We start from the raw sequence: 11689 nt of genomic DNA on the forward strand, positions 1-11689 counted from the left end.
CGCTGGGTCTCCAGGCATGCCTGGGTTAGTCAAGACCTTGGTGTCTGGTAGAAGGGAGGTGACATCCTAAGAAGGCAGGTGAGCCCGGAAAAGGAAAGGTGATTCCACCCCTGTCTGCTGAAAATCAGTCTTCAATGGGACAGGAGAGAAAATGGAAGACATGGGGTGATGTTGGGAAAGGAGGGGTCCCTGTCTCTATCCCCATGGAGTGGATATCCTGCTGAGGGTGAAGGGGCATGGGAAGTGAGGAGACCCAATTCTAGGTAGCTGAGTCACTCCGCTTCCATGGAGGGGGGCAGGTCCGACTTACAAGGGGAGGCTCGGCTCCCCGCTAAGGCAGGCACTCCCCTCACCCCACCCCAAACTGCCTATTTTCCCCCTGATTGCAGAGCACGGTGTCAGTAGGCCCCAATTAAGGGTAATTACATGATCTATTAGATGACTGCCACACTGGCTACTCAGGCTCCCTGGTCTCTTTCAATGCTAAAACCCTTCGGCAGAATCGAAATGTCTGGAATAAGATATATAGCTTTTCCTTCCCCCTGAGTTCGCATATATAACAAAACAGGACAGGAGCCTGCCTGGGTCTGATATGAGGTCACAGCAGCAGGCGTTTCAGAGAATTCCTTATGTGCCAAGCTACTTTTGTGTCACCTAACACTGACAAGGATCCTATGCAGTCAGTATAGTTATCGACTCCATTTTATGGATAGGGAGACTGAGACCCAGAAAGCAGAAGCTACTTGTCTTGGGACACACAGCTAGTGGGACACACAGCTAGAACCCACATATGAGCTGAGATTTGTATGACTCAGGGCCTGAGCTGTGGGCCCTGCTCACTGGCTGTCAGTGCCACAGTGGGTGGGGGTGACTTAAGCTACCAGGGGAAGGTACTACCCCCTACCTATGGGGCCTGAATTCCACATATAATGCCCTATAGCAAGGGGCAGTTTCCCCAATATCATTAATTTTCCACTCAACCCTATAGGGTCAGCAGGGTAGCTTACTGTGCCCATTTTACAGATGCAGAAAATCAGAGCTGGTGACTGGCAAAAGCAGGACTTGAACCCAGGTCTGTCTGACTTCCAGAGTCTGGATTTTTTTTCCTACATCACAGCTTCCAAAGGACAAGCTCTAAGGATTGCATAGAGCCAAGCCCAGGGCTGGGCCCAGCCAGCAAAGGGCATTCCTCTGGCTATAGCTACCCTTGACCTCCTTCTATCATTTTCTAGGAGCCATTGCAGGGGTGAAAGATGCTGCTCTGGGTGTTCTTCCTGGTGATCCTCACCCTCAGCAGTGGCTCCCACTCTTCCCCGCCATCCCTGCCCATCAGGTAAGCAGTCCTACCACCAGGGCCTAGTTTCCTAACATCTCAAAACCATCTCTGCAACCCACTGGGGGATGATTTATGGGGTGCAGGATGGAGCTCTAAGCTGCCCCCCACCCATCTCCTCAGCAACTCCCATGGTCCATCTCTGGGAGGGGGGGCAGACTCTGAGCTCCAGAGAAGCCTCCCGGCCTGGATCCTACCCTCCCTGGGGATGCACAGGGCAAAGGGCTGAAGGACCTTACAGAGACATGATGAGTACAGCTCCCCTTGTTTCCTTGCCTGGCCCTGCCACCCAGCCCTTTGACCTCTGACTCCTTCCATATAGAATCCCTCGGTATGCAGACGCCATCTTCACCAACAGCTACCGGAAGGTGCTGGGCCAGCTGTCCGCCCGCAAGCTCCTGCAGGACATCATGAGCCGGCATCAGGGGTAAGCAGAAGTCCTGGTGACTTCTTCCCACACTCCAATGCATCAAAGTGTGGAGGGACTTTTGGTCCTTCCCTTTGCACAGCATCTATCACTTCTGGATTTGTCATAGCAGAAGGGCCCTAATGTGAAGCCCCAGCCTACTTCTAACTACCAAAATATCATTGAGCACCAGCTACGCGCTTCTCCCTGTGCGAGGCTCCAATAGTAGTACTACCGTTATTTGATCATGGTTCAGTGCTGGAAACAAAGGCTCTGCCTGGGACATTGTACATGCCCTCAGGACAGTGCTGGGCTCCCAGGAAGCCCTTGGTAGTATGAGCCATTACACTTAGTCTCCTACCTGTAACAACGCTACAAAGTAGGTACTGTTTACTCCCATCTGACAGAGAGCAGTTAATAGCTTCTAAAGGACACACCAAAGAGCACCCGGGCTGGGATCCAAAGAGCCTGACACCAAGGCTTGTTGCATTTTTTGTTTTGAAAAAGTAAGACACTTAGAGAAAAATCGCAGCAATAATGCAATGAACTTCTACATCCCTCTTCCCTATCTTCAACAATTCCTACTGTTTTATCATATTTGCTGACATGCACAAACAAGTGCACACATTGTTATCATTATGCTGAACCATTTGAGAGTAAACTGCAGTCATCGCAACCCTTCACTCATCCTTAAATACTCCTACACGGTGCCTCCTAACAGCTAACAAAAGGACATTCTCTGACATAATCACAGAGTAATCTGCACTCAGTGTGCATATTCACCCTTCATCAGTTCCCCCCAAATGTCCTCTGAGGCAATTTTTAATGTTCCTGATCCAGGATCCAGTCCAGGATTATAGGTTGCATGTAATTATCATGTCTCCAGTTTCTTTTAATCTGGATAGTTCTTCAGCCTTTTGTGATTTTGACATTTCTTATTAGTAAAAGCCAACTATTCTTTTTTTTTTTAAGTTTATTTATTTATTCGTGGAAGACACAGAGAGAGAGAGAGGCAGAGACACAGGTAGAGGGAGAAGCAGGCTCCCTGCAAGGAGCCTGACATGGTACTTGATCCTGGGTCTCCAGGATCACATCCTGGGCTGAAGGCAGCACTAAACTGCTGAGCCATCCAGGCTGCCCAAAGCCAACTATTCTTTATAGAATGTCCCTTGAATTGGATTTGCCTGATGTTTGCTCATGAGTAGATTCAGGTTATGTGTCGGTAGCAGTGATATCGTGTCCTTCTTGGTGCACCATATTGGGAGGCACATGAGGTCCATTCGTCCCATTATTGGTGATGGTAATTTTAATCACTTGGTTAACATGTCTACCGGGTCTCTTCTCTATAAAGTTAGTATTTCCCCTTTACAATTAATAACTAATCTGTAGGGAGATATTGGACAAATATGTATTTCACAGCCTGTACTCTTCACTACTGTGTGAGTGCCTTCCTCAATGTTGCTGCATCTAATTCAGTGGGTAGAAGGGTCCACCCCAGATATTGGAATAGGCATAAGGACACACCTGTTCTGCTTTAACTTACTTGGCTCTGGCCTTTCCCATGCTTCTCCACATCCTATTACCTATTACCCAAACAGTAATATCAACTGTTGCTCTGTTTCTAATTGAATAGAGAAAGAAACTGGGAGCAAGGAGCAAAGGTACGACTCGGCCGTCAGGTGGACAGTCTGTGGGCAAGCCAAAAGCTGATGGCATTGGAGAACATCCTGGCGTCCCTGTTACAGAAACGCAGGTAGGAGTATGTGTGCATGCACGTGTGTGTGCGTGCGTAGTTAGGGAGGACCTCAGAGGCATCCTTCCCCATAGGTTGCCAGGAAATGGAAAGAATTCCCAGCTCTCTAAAGACATGGGGCTGTGCCAAACAAACTGGGAATGAGGTCCCTCCTTACACACATCAAGAACTGGAAGAAGGAAGTAGTTCTGGGATAGGACCCAAGAACCTGAATTTTAACGAATGTCCCAGGGGATTCTGATGTGGATGATCTGACAGGCACACCCAGGACCCCTTGACAAGTTCACAAAACTATACTAGCATAGGCAGCACTCAGGAGAGGAGAAGATGAGGATGACGGATGATGGTCATGCCTCCTAATCGCTGAGCCTCATGTTCCCACCATGTGTCAGGGGAGGTCAGGAACGAGTGCTCTTGCCTTACAGAGGAGGGTAACTGAGGCAGAGAAGGGGCAGCAGCTGGTCCCAAGTCAGCAACTAGCAGGCCCAAAGCCTGTTTGCTTCCCTTCTTCACACAGAGCTCCACTTCACAAAGTTTCCTGGCGATGATATGACCGTGGAGAAACTCTGCTGTATTTTTGAGCCTGATTTTTAACTGTGAGCACAAACATGTCCCAGCATGGCTCAGCCAGTCACTTCTGGGCCAACCTATTAAGCAAATCCAGTTCCCAACAGAGCTCTCCCCGCGCTCCCTCACCTTCTTCCCAACCTAATTAGACACCAAGGGCCCAGAAATCTCACCAACTACAGTCCTGTGAAGCCACAAGCAGGAGGCAGATGGGCGGGCTGCAGGAGGGGTGAGAACCAGCCTGGGAGGCACACAGCAAGTTGTTTCCCCCCTTTGTGGAGAGAGGAGGAGCTTGAATCACCTCTAAGTTCCCTAAGACTAGAATTCTAAGAATAATGCCTCCCCTAAACTGCTCACGCTGGGATTAGGTCATCGTTCACCTGCCTTATGGCTCCCATCAGGCCCCAGTGGGGTAGGGTAGAGTGGCCCCAAGGAGGGCCAAGTCCTAAGAATGCAGGCTTGTTCCTGCAGGTTAAAAGCCAGAGACTTCACAGAGGGAGCTCCTAGCCGCAATGCAGGTGGGAAGGGGCCTGGAGGCTGCTCCAGCATCGTTCTGCCTCCACTTTAAAGGCTGCAAATCCCAGGAACTCCTGGTGGGCCTAAGGAAACAACAGAAGAATAAGTTCTTATACCTTGAGAGTCAGAGGAAAATGATTTGGAAGATGGTACATTTATATACCTACCACGCTTTATGTCCACCTCATGGCCCTGCGAGGAAAAGGAGATTCGGAAGGATCTGTCCCTCCCCTCCTTGGAAAAGTGGTCCAAATGCCTAGTACATGCCAGGCTCTGGGCTGAGGGTCCCTCAATAGATAGGACAATAAGGGTCCCTGCTCCCATGGAATTCCTTGTAACACTGCCACACTGAGGCAGACAGAAATTAAATACTGGCAGTGGGTTATTTCATCTGTGATAATGGTGAGAGATATAAGGGGTGTGTTTGAATGTCTGTGCCGGAGGAAATAACCTAATCCAGCCCTGTCTGGGGATTCGAGGTGGCTTCTTCAAGGGGAAGTAACTGGCCCTAGATCTCAGCAGGGACGGATTGGCAGAGCTGGGGTTAAGACTGAGGTTCACTATGTGGAAACACATGAGACCCTTCCCTTCATCCCACATTGCTTCTTCTGGAACCCAGACAGTCCCAGTCCTGGAGCACCTATCACCCTAGTTTCAGGTGTCGTGGCCAAACTCACCCCTGTGTCAGGTTTCCCAGTTGAGCTTTATCTTTCTTTCTGCAACAGGAATTCCCAAGGATGAAGATCCCACCTGTGTTTTATGCTACCTGCAGCCAAAACACAACTGTATCCAGTTAATCCTAATTTCTGACCTACTTTTTCCATCATAAATACAATAAAATTCCCCCATCCTGGTTTGCATCTCAATTTCCTTTTCTCTTCAGCCTCATTTTTTAAATGTGTTTTATATAGTTACATTTCCCAAAGAGGTGTTACAAGGTATACTCCAAAGACAGCTAACCCTTACCAAATAAGTGCTTGGGAGTGCCAGCCTGGTGGCTTGATGCATAGCATCTCACATGCTCGTCACACAGCCTAATGGGAGGCATTGGTATACTCATTTCACAGACAAAGCACTGAGGCACAGGAAAGGTAAATGAACTGCCAAGGGCCCTGCTGATAAGTGAGAGAACTGGGATTCAGACCCAGCCAGACTAGCTCAGAACCTGGCTTTTAACTACATCTGTCCATTCTGGGCCAAAGTCAACCTTCAACTAGTGACTTGTTCATCTAGGAGTGATATCATTTATTCATTCAACATTTATTCTAGAGGACCTGCTAGGTGCCAGGCACTGTTTTAGGCACCCAGGATACAACTGTGAGCAAATAGGCAAAGCCTCTGATCTCTTAGACCTTATGTTCTAATAAGGGGGAAGAATAAGAAAAACAAATAAACATAGAATATGTCAGATGGTGGTGGTTGCAAAAGAGACACATATAAGAAAGAGACTGGAGGGGGGCACCTGGATGGCTCAGCAGTTTAGCACCTGCCTGCCTTCGGCCTGGGGTGTGATCCTGGGGTCCTGGGATCGAGTCTCATATTGGGGACCCTGAATGGAGCCTGCTTCTCCCTCTGCCTGTGTCTCTGCCTCTCTCTTTCTCCGTGTCCCTCATGAGTGAATGAATGGGCGTCTAAAAAAAGAAAGAAAGAAAGAAAGAAAGAAAGAAAGAAAGAAAGAAAGAAAGAAAGAAAGAAAAGGACTGGAGGGACGCCTGGGTGGTTGAGTGGTTGAGCATCTGCCTTCAGCTCAGGGCATGATCCCAGAGTTCTGGGATTGAGTCCTGCATCAGGCTCCTCAGGGAGCCTGCTTCTCCTCCCTCTGCCAATGTCTCTGCCTCTGTGTCTCTCTCTCTGTGTGTGTGTGTCTCTCATGAATAAATAAATAAAATTTTTTAACAAAAGAAAGGGACTAGAGAGGGCAGGAGGGCATTCTTGTAGCTATAATCCATCTATGTGCTGTGCTGTGGACAGGGAAGCCCTCAGTGAGAGGGTGATCTTCCTGATGGAAGAGAGGGGGTTGGCCTTGTGAGCATCTGAGTCAAAAACATTCCAAGCAGAGTGAAAACCCAACACAAAGGTGGTGAGGCAACCTAGGCAAGAGTGCATAAGGAGAAAGAGCAAGGAGGACAGGGTGGCTAGCTAGAACATTAAGAGGGTGCAGCAGAAAGAAAGGAGGTTCAGAGGGAGCAGGAGGCCAGCTCATAGGGATCCTCAGAGACCATGGTAAGGACTTAGGATCTCACTCTTGGCAATATGGGAGCTGTCACTGAGCTTAAGCGGAAATGACATGATCTAATTTGCATTTAAAGTCACTCTGAGAAAGGGTAGAATTCTGGATACTTTCTTAGTGGGGAACTAATTTGAAGATGGGGGGTTGGAGTGAAGTCAAGAATGACTCCCAGGATTTTGGCCTGAGCAACTGGAAGGATGGAGTTGCCATTGAGGAGCTTTGGGGAGGAGAGTTAGGAGTTTTAGTTTGAACCTGTTGAGTCTGAAATGTCTCTTAACAATCCAAGTGAGGATGTTGTGTAATCACCAGGATATACAAGTCTGGACTTAGGAGGGAAGTCCGGGCAGCTGGTTTGGTTGAGCAGCCATTACCATTCAGGTGGTCTTGAAAGTCAGAAGAGTAGGTCACCAAAGAAGAACAGAAAGCATAGAGAAGAAGTCCAAGGACTGACCCCAAGGAACCCCTACATTTAAAGTTTCACATAAAGATGAGGAAGCAGCGAAACAGACTAAGAATGATCAGCCAGTTAGATAACAAAAACTACAAAAGAGAGGAATTCCAGAGGCCAACCGAAGACAGTGTTTCAAGAAGGGAGTGACCTAGTGTACCAAATGCTACTGATGGGTCAAGGCAGAAGAAAACTGGCCAAGGAAGTGACCATGGAAGCCCTGATGACTTTGGCAAGGACAAATTGGGTAGAGCGGTGGAGACGTAAGTCTGACTACAGTGGATTCAAGAGCAAATGATAGGAACCAGAGGTGGTGGGTATAGATCTGGCTGTCCAATATGGTGGCCACTAGCCATATGGAGCTATTGAACACTTGAAATGTGCTAGTACAAGCTGAGATGTGCTTTAAGTGTAAAATAGACACTAATTTTAAAAATAGTATGAAAAGGGCAGCCCCAGTGGCCTAGCGGTTTGGTGCCACCTTCGGCCCAGGGTGTGATCCTGAAGACCCGGGATCGAGTCCCACGTTGGGCTTCCTGCATGGAGCCTGCTTCTCCCTCTGCCTGTGTCTCTGCCTCTCTCTCTCTCTGTGTCTCTCACGAATAAATAAATAAAATCTTAAAAAAAATAGTAGGAAAAATTACAAAATACCACAGTGCTTTTTATATTGATTATGTATTAAGATAATATTTTAGATATATCAGGTTAAATAAAAGATATGAAAATTAATTTCGTTTGGTTTTCTTCTAAGTGTCTTTCTTTTTATTAAAATAAAAGAAACTTCCATTCCTTTTTTTTTTTTAATTTTTATTATTTATTCATGAGAGACAGAGAGAGAGAGAGAGAGAGAGGCAGAGGGAGAAGCAGGCTCTATGCAGGGAGCCTGATGTGGGACTTGAACCCGGGTCTCCAGGATCATGCCCTGGGCCGAAGGCAGGCACTAAACTGCTGAGCCACCCAGGGATCCCCCATTCCTTATTCATCCCTTATTCCTTAATCCCTATATCCAACATGGTTGAACTCACAACCCTGAGATCAAGAGTCACATGCTCCACTGAGTGAATGAGCCAGGCACCTTTTTTTTTAAACTTTTTTATGGTGGTTACTAGAAAAAAAATTTTTTTAAAGATTATATTTTTTCTCTTTATTTTGAAAGAGAGAGAGTGGGTGTAGGGGCAGAAGCAAAGGGAGAGAGAAAAATCTCAAGCGGGCTCCACACTGAGCGTGAAGCCCTATGCAGGGCTCCATCTCTCCACCCTGAGATCAAGACCTGAGCCAAAATCAAGAGTCAGATGCTTAACCGACTAAGCCACTCAGGCCCCCCTGGTTACTAGAAAATTTAAAATCACCTGTGTGGCTTGCATTACGTCTCTATGAGATAGTACCAGTAGAGAGAATTCTTTTGAGGTTTTGCTGTAAAGGGAAGCAGAAAACCGAAGCCCCTGACCACAGGTGCTGATGTCAGTGATTACTCAGCTTTTTCTATTCTTAGACCATTTCACTGGGGCCAGGTACCTCCACGCCTCACCTACCTTATGCATGCCTCTTAGAATCCATGAACTTTGAGGGGGGGGTGGGTCAAATTGTTCTATATTTTCCTTTCAGTAATGGTTACACCAGCATCATTAGAAAAATTCAGGCAGCCTGGGTGGCTCAGGGGTTTAGCACCACCTTCAGCCCAGGGCGTGATCCTGGAGACCTAGGATCAAGTCCCATGTTGGGCTCCCTATTGGAGCCTGCTTCTCCCTCTGCCTGTGTCTCTGCCTTTCTCTCTCTCTGTCTCTCATGAATAAATAAAATCTTAAAAATATATATATAAATATATAAATAAATATATATATATATAAATTCAATGAGGAATGCCTGGGTGGCTCAGTTGGTTAAGTGTCTGCTTTCGGCTCAGGTCATGATCCCAGGGTCCTGGGATGGCGTGTCACATTGCACTGGGCTCCCTGCTCAGGTGGGAGCCTGCTTCTCCCACTCCCTCTGCCATTCCCCCTACTTCTGCACTCACTCTCTGTGTCTAAAATCTTAAAAAAAATTCATTGAGCTGTACATTTAAGGTTTGTGTATTTTGCTATAACTAAATTAAAAAACAACAGCTATGAAAAGTCTGGATGAGGCAGCCTGGGTGGCTCAGCGGTTTAGCGCCGCCTTCAGCCCAGGGTATGATCCTGGAGACCCAGGATCGAGTCCCACGTCGGGCTCCCTGCATGGAGACTGCTTCTCCCTCTGCCTGTGTCTCTGCCTCTTTCTCTGTGTGTCTCTCATGAATAAATAAAATCTTTTTTAAAAAAAGTCTGGATGATGAGATGTCTATTTTGATGAAAAGTACAAGAATCGCAGCATTCTGGAGTTGATGAGGACTCAGGGACAGCATTCCCACCCCAGTCATTCTGCAGCCAGGGACACTCAGTTCTGACCTCGGGCCTGGCAGGCAGGTCTCCTGTCTCCCTGCACCAGAACTATAAAGCCAGCTTGATTCTTCACAGGATTTAGACCACCTGCTCTCTCTGGGAGTCCCCAGTTTACCCTCCAAGAAAGAACGTCAAGCGTGGGAAAGGCTCTGCAGGGGGCCACTGTGGGCGCTCTGCTGAGGAGGCCCAACCAACAATGGGAGACAAAAGCCCCCTCCAGAGGAGAAGGCTGGCCATTGAGGGCTGGCAGTGCACTTCAACCAAGGGAGGCGGGCAGGCCGGGGGACCTGCCAAGGAGGGAGCACAAAGGAAGAGCTGCTGGATGGTGGACTGGCCGTGACCAGCCCGGAGGCCCCCTCCGTCCCCCAGACCCACCTGCTCATCTCTTTCCTCCAACCCCGACAAAAGCAAAAGCTGAGGCCTCTCTCAACTTCCAATTAGTTTTTCAAACGAAATAATGACCACTGGGCCCCACTGCTACTTGTGCCTTTTGAAGGGAATGCAATTATAAAGGAAAAAAACCCACCGTGGCGACAATTCCTGTGCTTTATCACCATTAACTACAACACTAATGGTGCTGTAAAAGACTTCACACACACACACCCTCACCCGCAGAGGGGCTGGGGGCTTCACGTTCCCCTGGGGGTCCTACTTAAGACTCAGGGCTATTTTTCTTCCCCTAAAGAAATGCTCTAATCAATGGGGGACTTGTCGCTTTTAATGATAATCCCTTATGTTTGTATTAAGGTTCACAAAGAGGCTTCCCATCCATTGCTTCATTTGCTCCCTCCCACAGCCCTCAGGAGAGGCAGGGCTGGCCTCACAGAGAGGTGGGAGGTCAGGAGCACCCCAGGACCCACCAGCGCACCCAGAGGGAGCAAAGCTGGGAACCAAATCCTGATTCCAGGGCAGTGCTCTGGTGCAGGTTTCAAGACGCCAGGTCCCTCGGGAAATGCAAGCTGGGGAATTGAGTAAATTCAAAAATCAAACAAACAATGTGGACCTGGTACCGACCGCTTACTGCATTGCGCTCCTACTACCACACAGGAAAGGAGGGCCATGGCCGTACCTGTGTGGATCAGAGCAAACGGAGTCCACTCAGAGTGCCAGGCCCCGCAGTGTGTGTTCTGGGTATGACCTCATTTCATCCTTATAAAGCTTGTAGAGGTGTTATCTCCATTTTTACTGATGGGAAACCAAGGCCCTGAGGGATAAGAGGGGCACAGGGTTCATTGGGCAGGTCAGCTGGACTCAAAGCCACCATGGTTAATTCTCCTTCTAGAGAGCCTGGCCCAGCACTGCTGTGGCATCGAGGAAAAGCCAAAGCCACATGGTAGTTAAAGCAGTAAAAACAGATTCCACTCAGGATTACAGCAATAGGGGGAAAGAGACCTCAGTATAGAACTGGGCTCAGGGATCCCTGGGTGGCGCAGCGGTTTAGCGCCTGCCTTTGGCCCAGGGCGCGATCCTGGAGACTTGGGATCGAATCCCACATCGGGCTCCCGGTGCATGGAGCCTGCTTCTCCCTCTGCCTGTGTCTCTGCCTCTCTCTCTCTCTCTCTGTGACTATCATACATAAATAAATAAAAATTAAAAAAAAAAAAAAAAAAGAACTGGGCTCAATTCAGAATGCAGCACGGGCAGGTGGAAATTTACTGCCAAGGGGCAGGGTGGGGCTGGGTGGATGGTGGAAGGGACTTCTCCCTACCAGATTAGGTCCTTGCTAAAACCAGCCAGACCACGGTGATTGATCGGACACTGCCTTGAGGTGATGGGTAGATTCTGGTTAGGCTGATTTAAAAGGGTTCTGGCTTAAACTAGATCTTACCAGCAAGTGCAGAGATAGGTCCAGGAGCAGTTTGAGGAGCCTAAATAAAGTTTGGTTAAACAAAGGATATTTGTCAGTGGTGAATAATTGCAGTGACAAATCCAGTAGATCTCCTGAGTTAAGCCTGTTGGTGGACTTCAGCCTTCCCAGACCCACTAGGCTACAATAAGCAAATCCTCCGCAGCCCTGCT

General features: G+C 48.2%; 1 protein-coding gene across 1 annotated transcript; it reads left to right on the forward strand.

The window, feature by feature from the left end:
• Window positions 1-1253: 1253 nt before the first annotated feature.
• On the forward strand, window positions 1254-3555 carry GHRH (growth hormone releasing hormone). The gene is made up of 3 exons (XM_041733555.1): window positions 1254-1333; window positions 1656-1760; window positions 3373-3555. Exons 1-3 carry the CDS (start codon window positions 1254-1256, stop codon window positions 3494-3496), a joined length of 309 nt encoding a protein of 102 aa, XP_041589489.1. The 3' UTR covers window positions 3497-3555.
• Window positions 3556-11689: the final 8134 nt, after the last annotated feature.

This window comes from Vulpes lagopus, chromosome 18, assembly GCF_018345385.1.
Source record: "Vulpes lagopus strain Blue_001 chromosome 18, ASM1834538v1, whole genome shotgun sequence".
In the NCBI taxonomy this organism is placed as follows: Eukaryota; Metazoa; Chordata; class Mammalia; order Carnivora; family Canidae; genus Vulpes; species Vulpes lagopus.

Excerpts from the sequence above, each read along its gene's own strand:
- GHRH (XM_041733555.1), top strand. The coding sequence starts at position 1,254 with ATGCTGCTCTGGGTGTTCTTCCTGGTGATCCTCACCCTCAGCAGTGGC. Across the intron at positions 1,334-1,655 it reads CCGCCATCCCTGCCCATCAG|AATCCCTCGGTATGCAGACG; the intron begins GTAAGCAGTCCT and ends CCTTCCATATAG. Across the intron at positions 1,761-3,372 it reads ATCATGAGCCGGCATCAGGG|AGAAAGAAACTGGGAGCAAG; the intron begins GTAAGCAGAAGT and ends CTAATTGAATAG.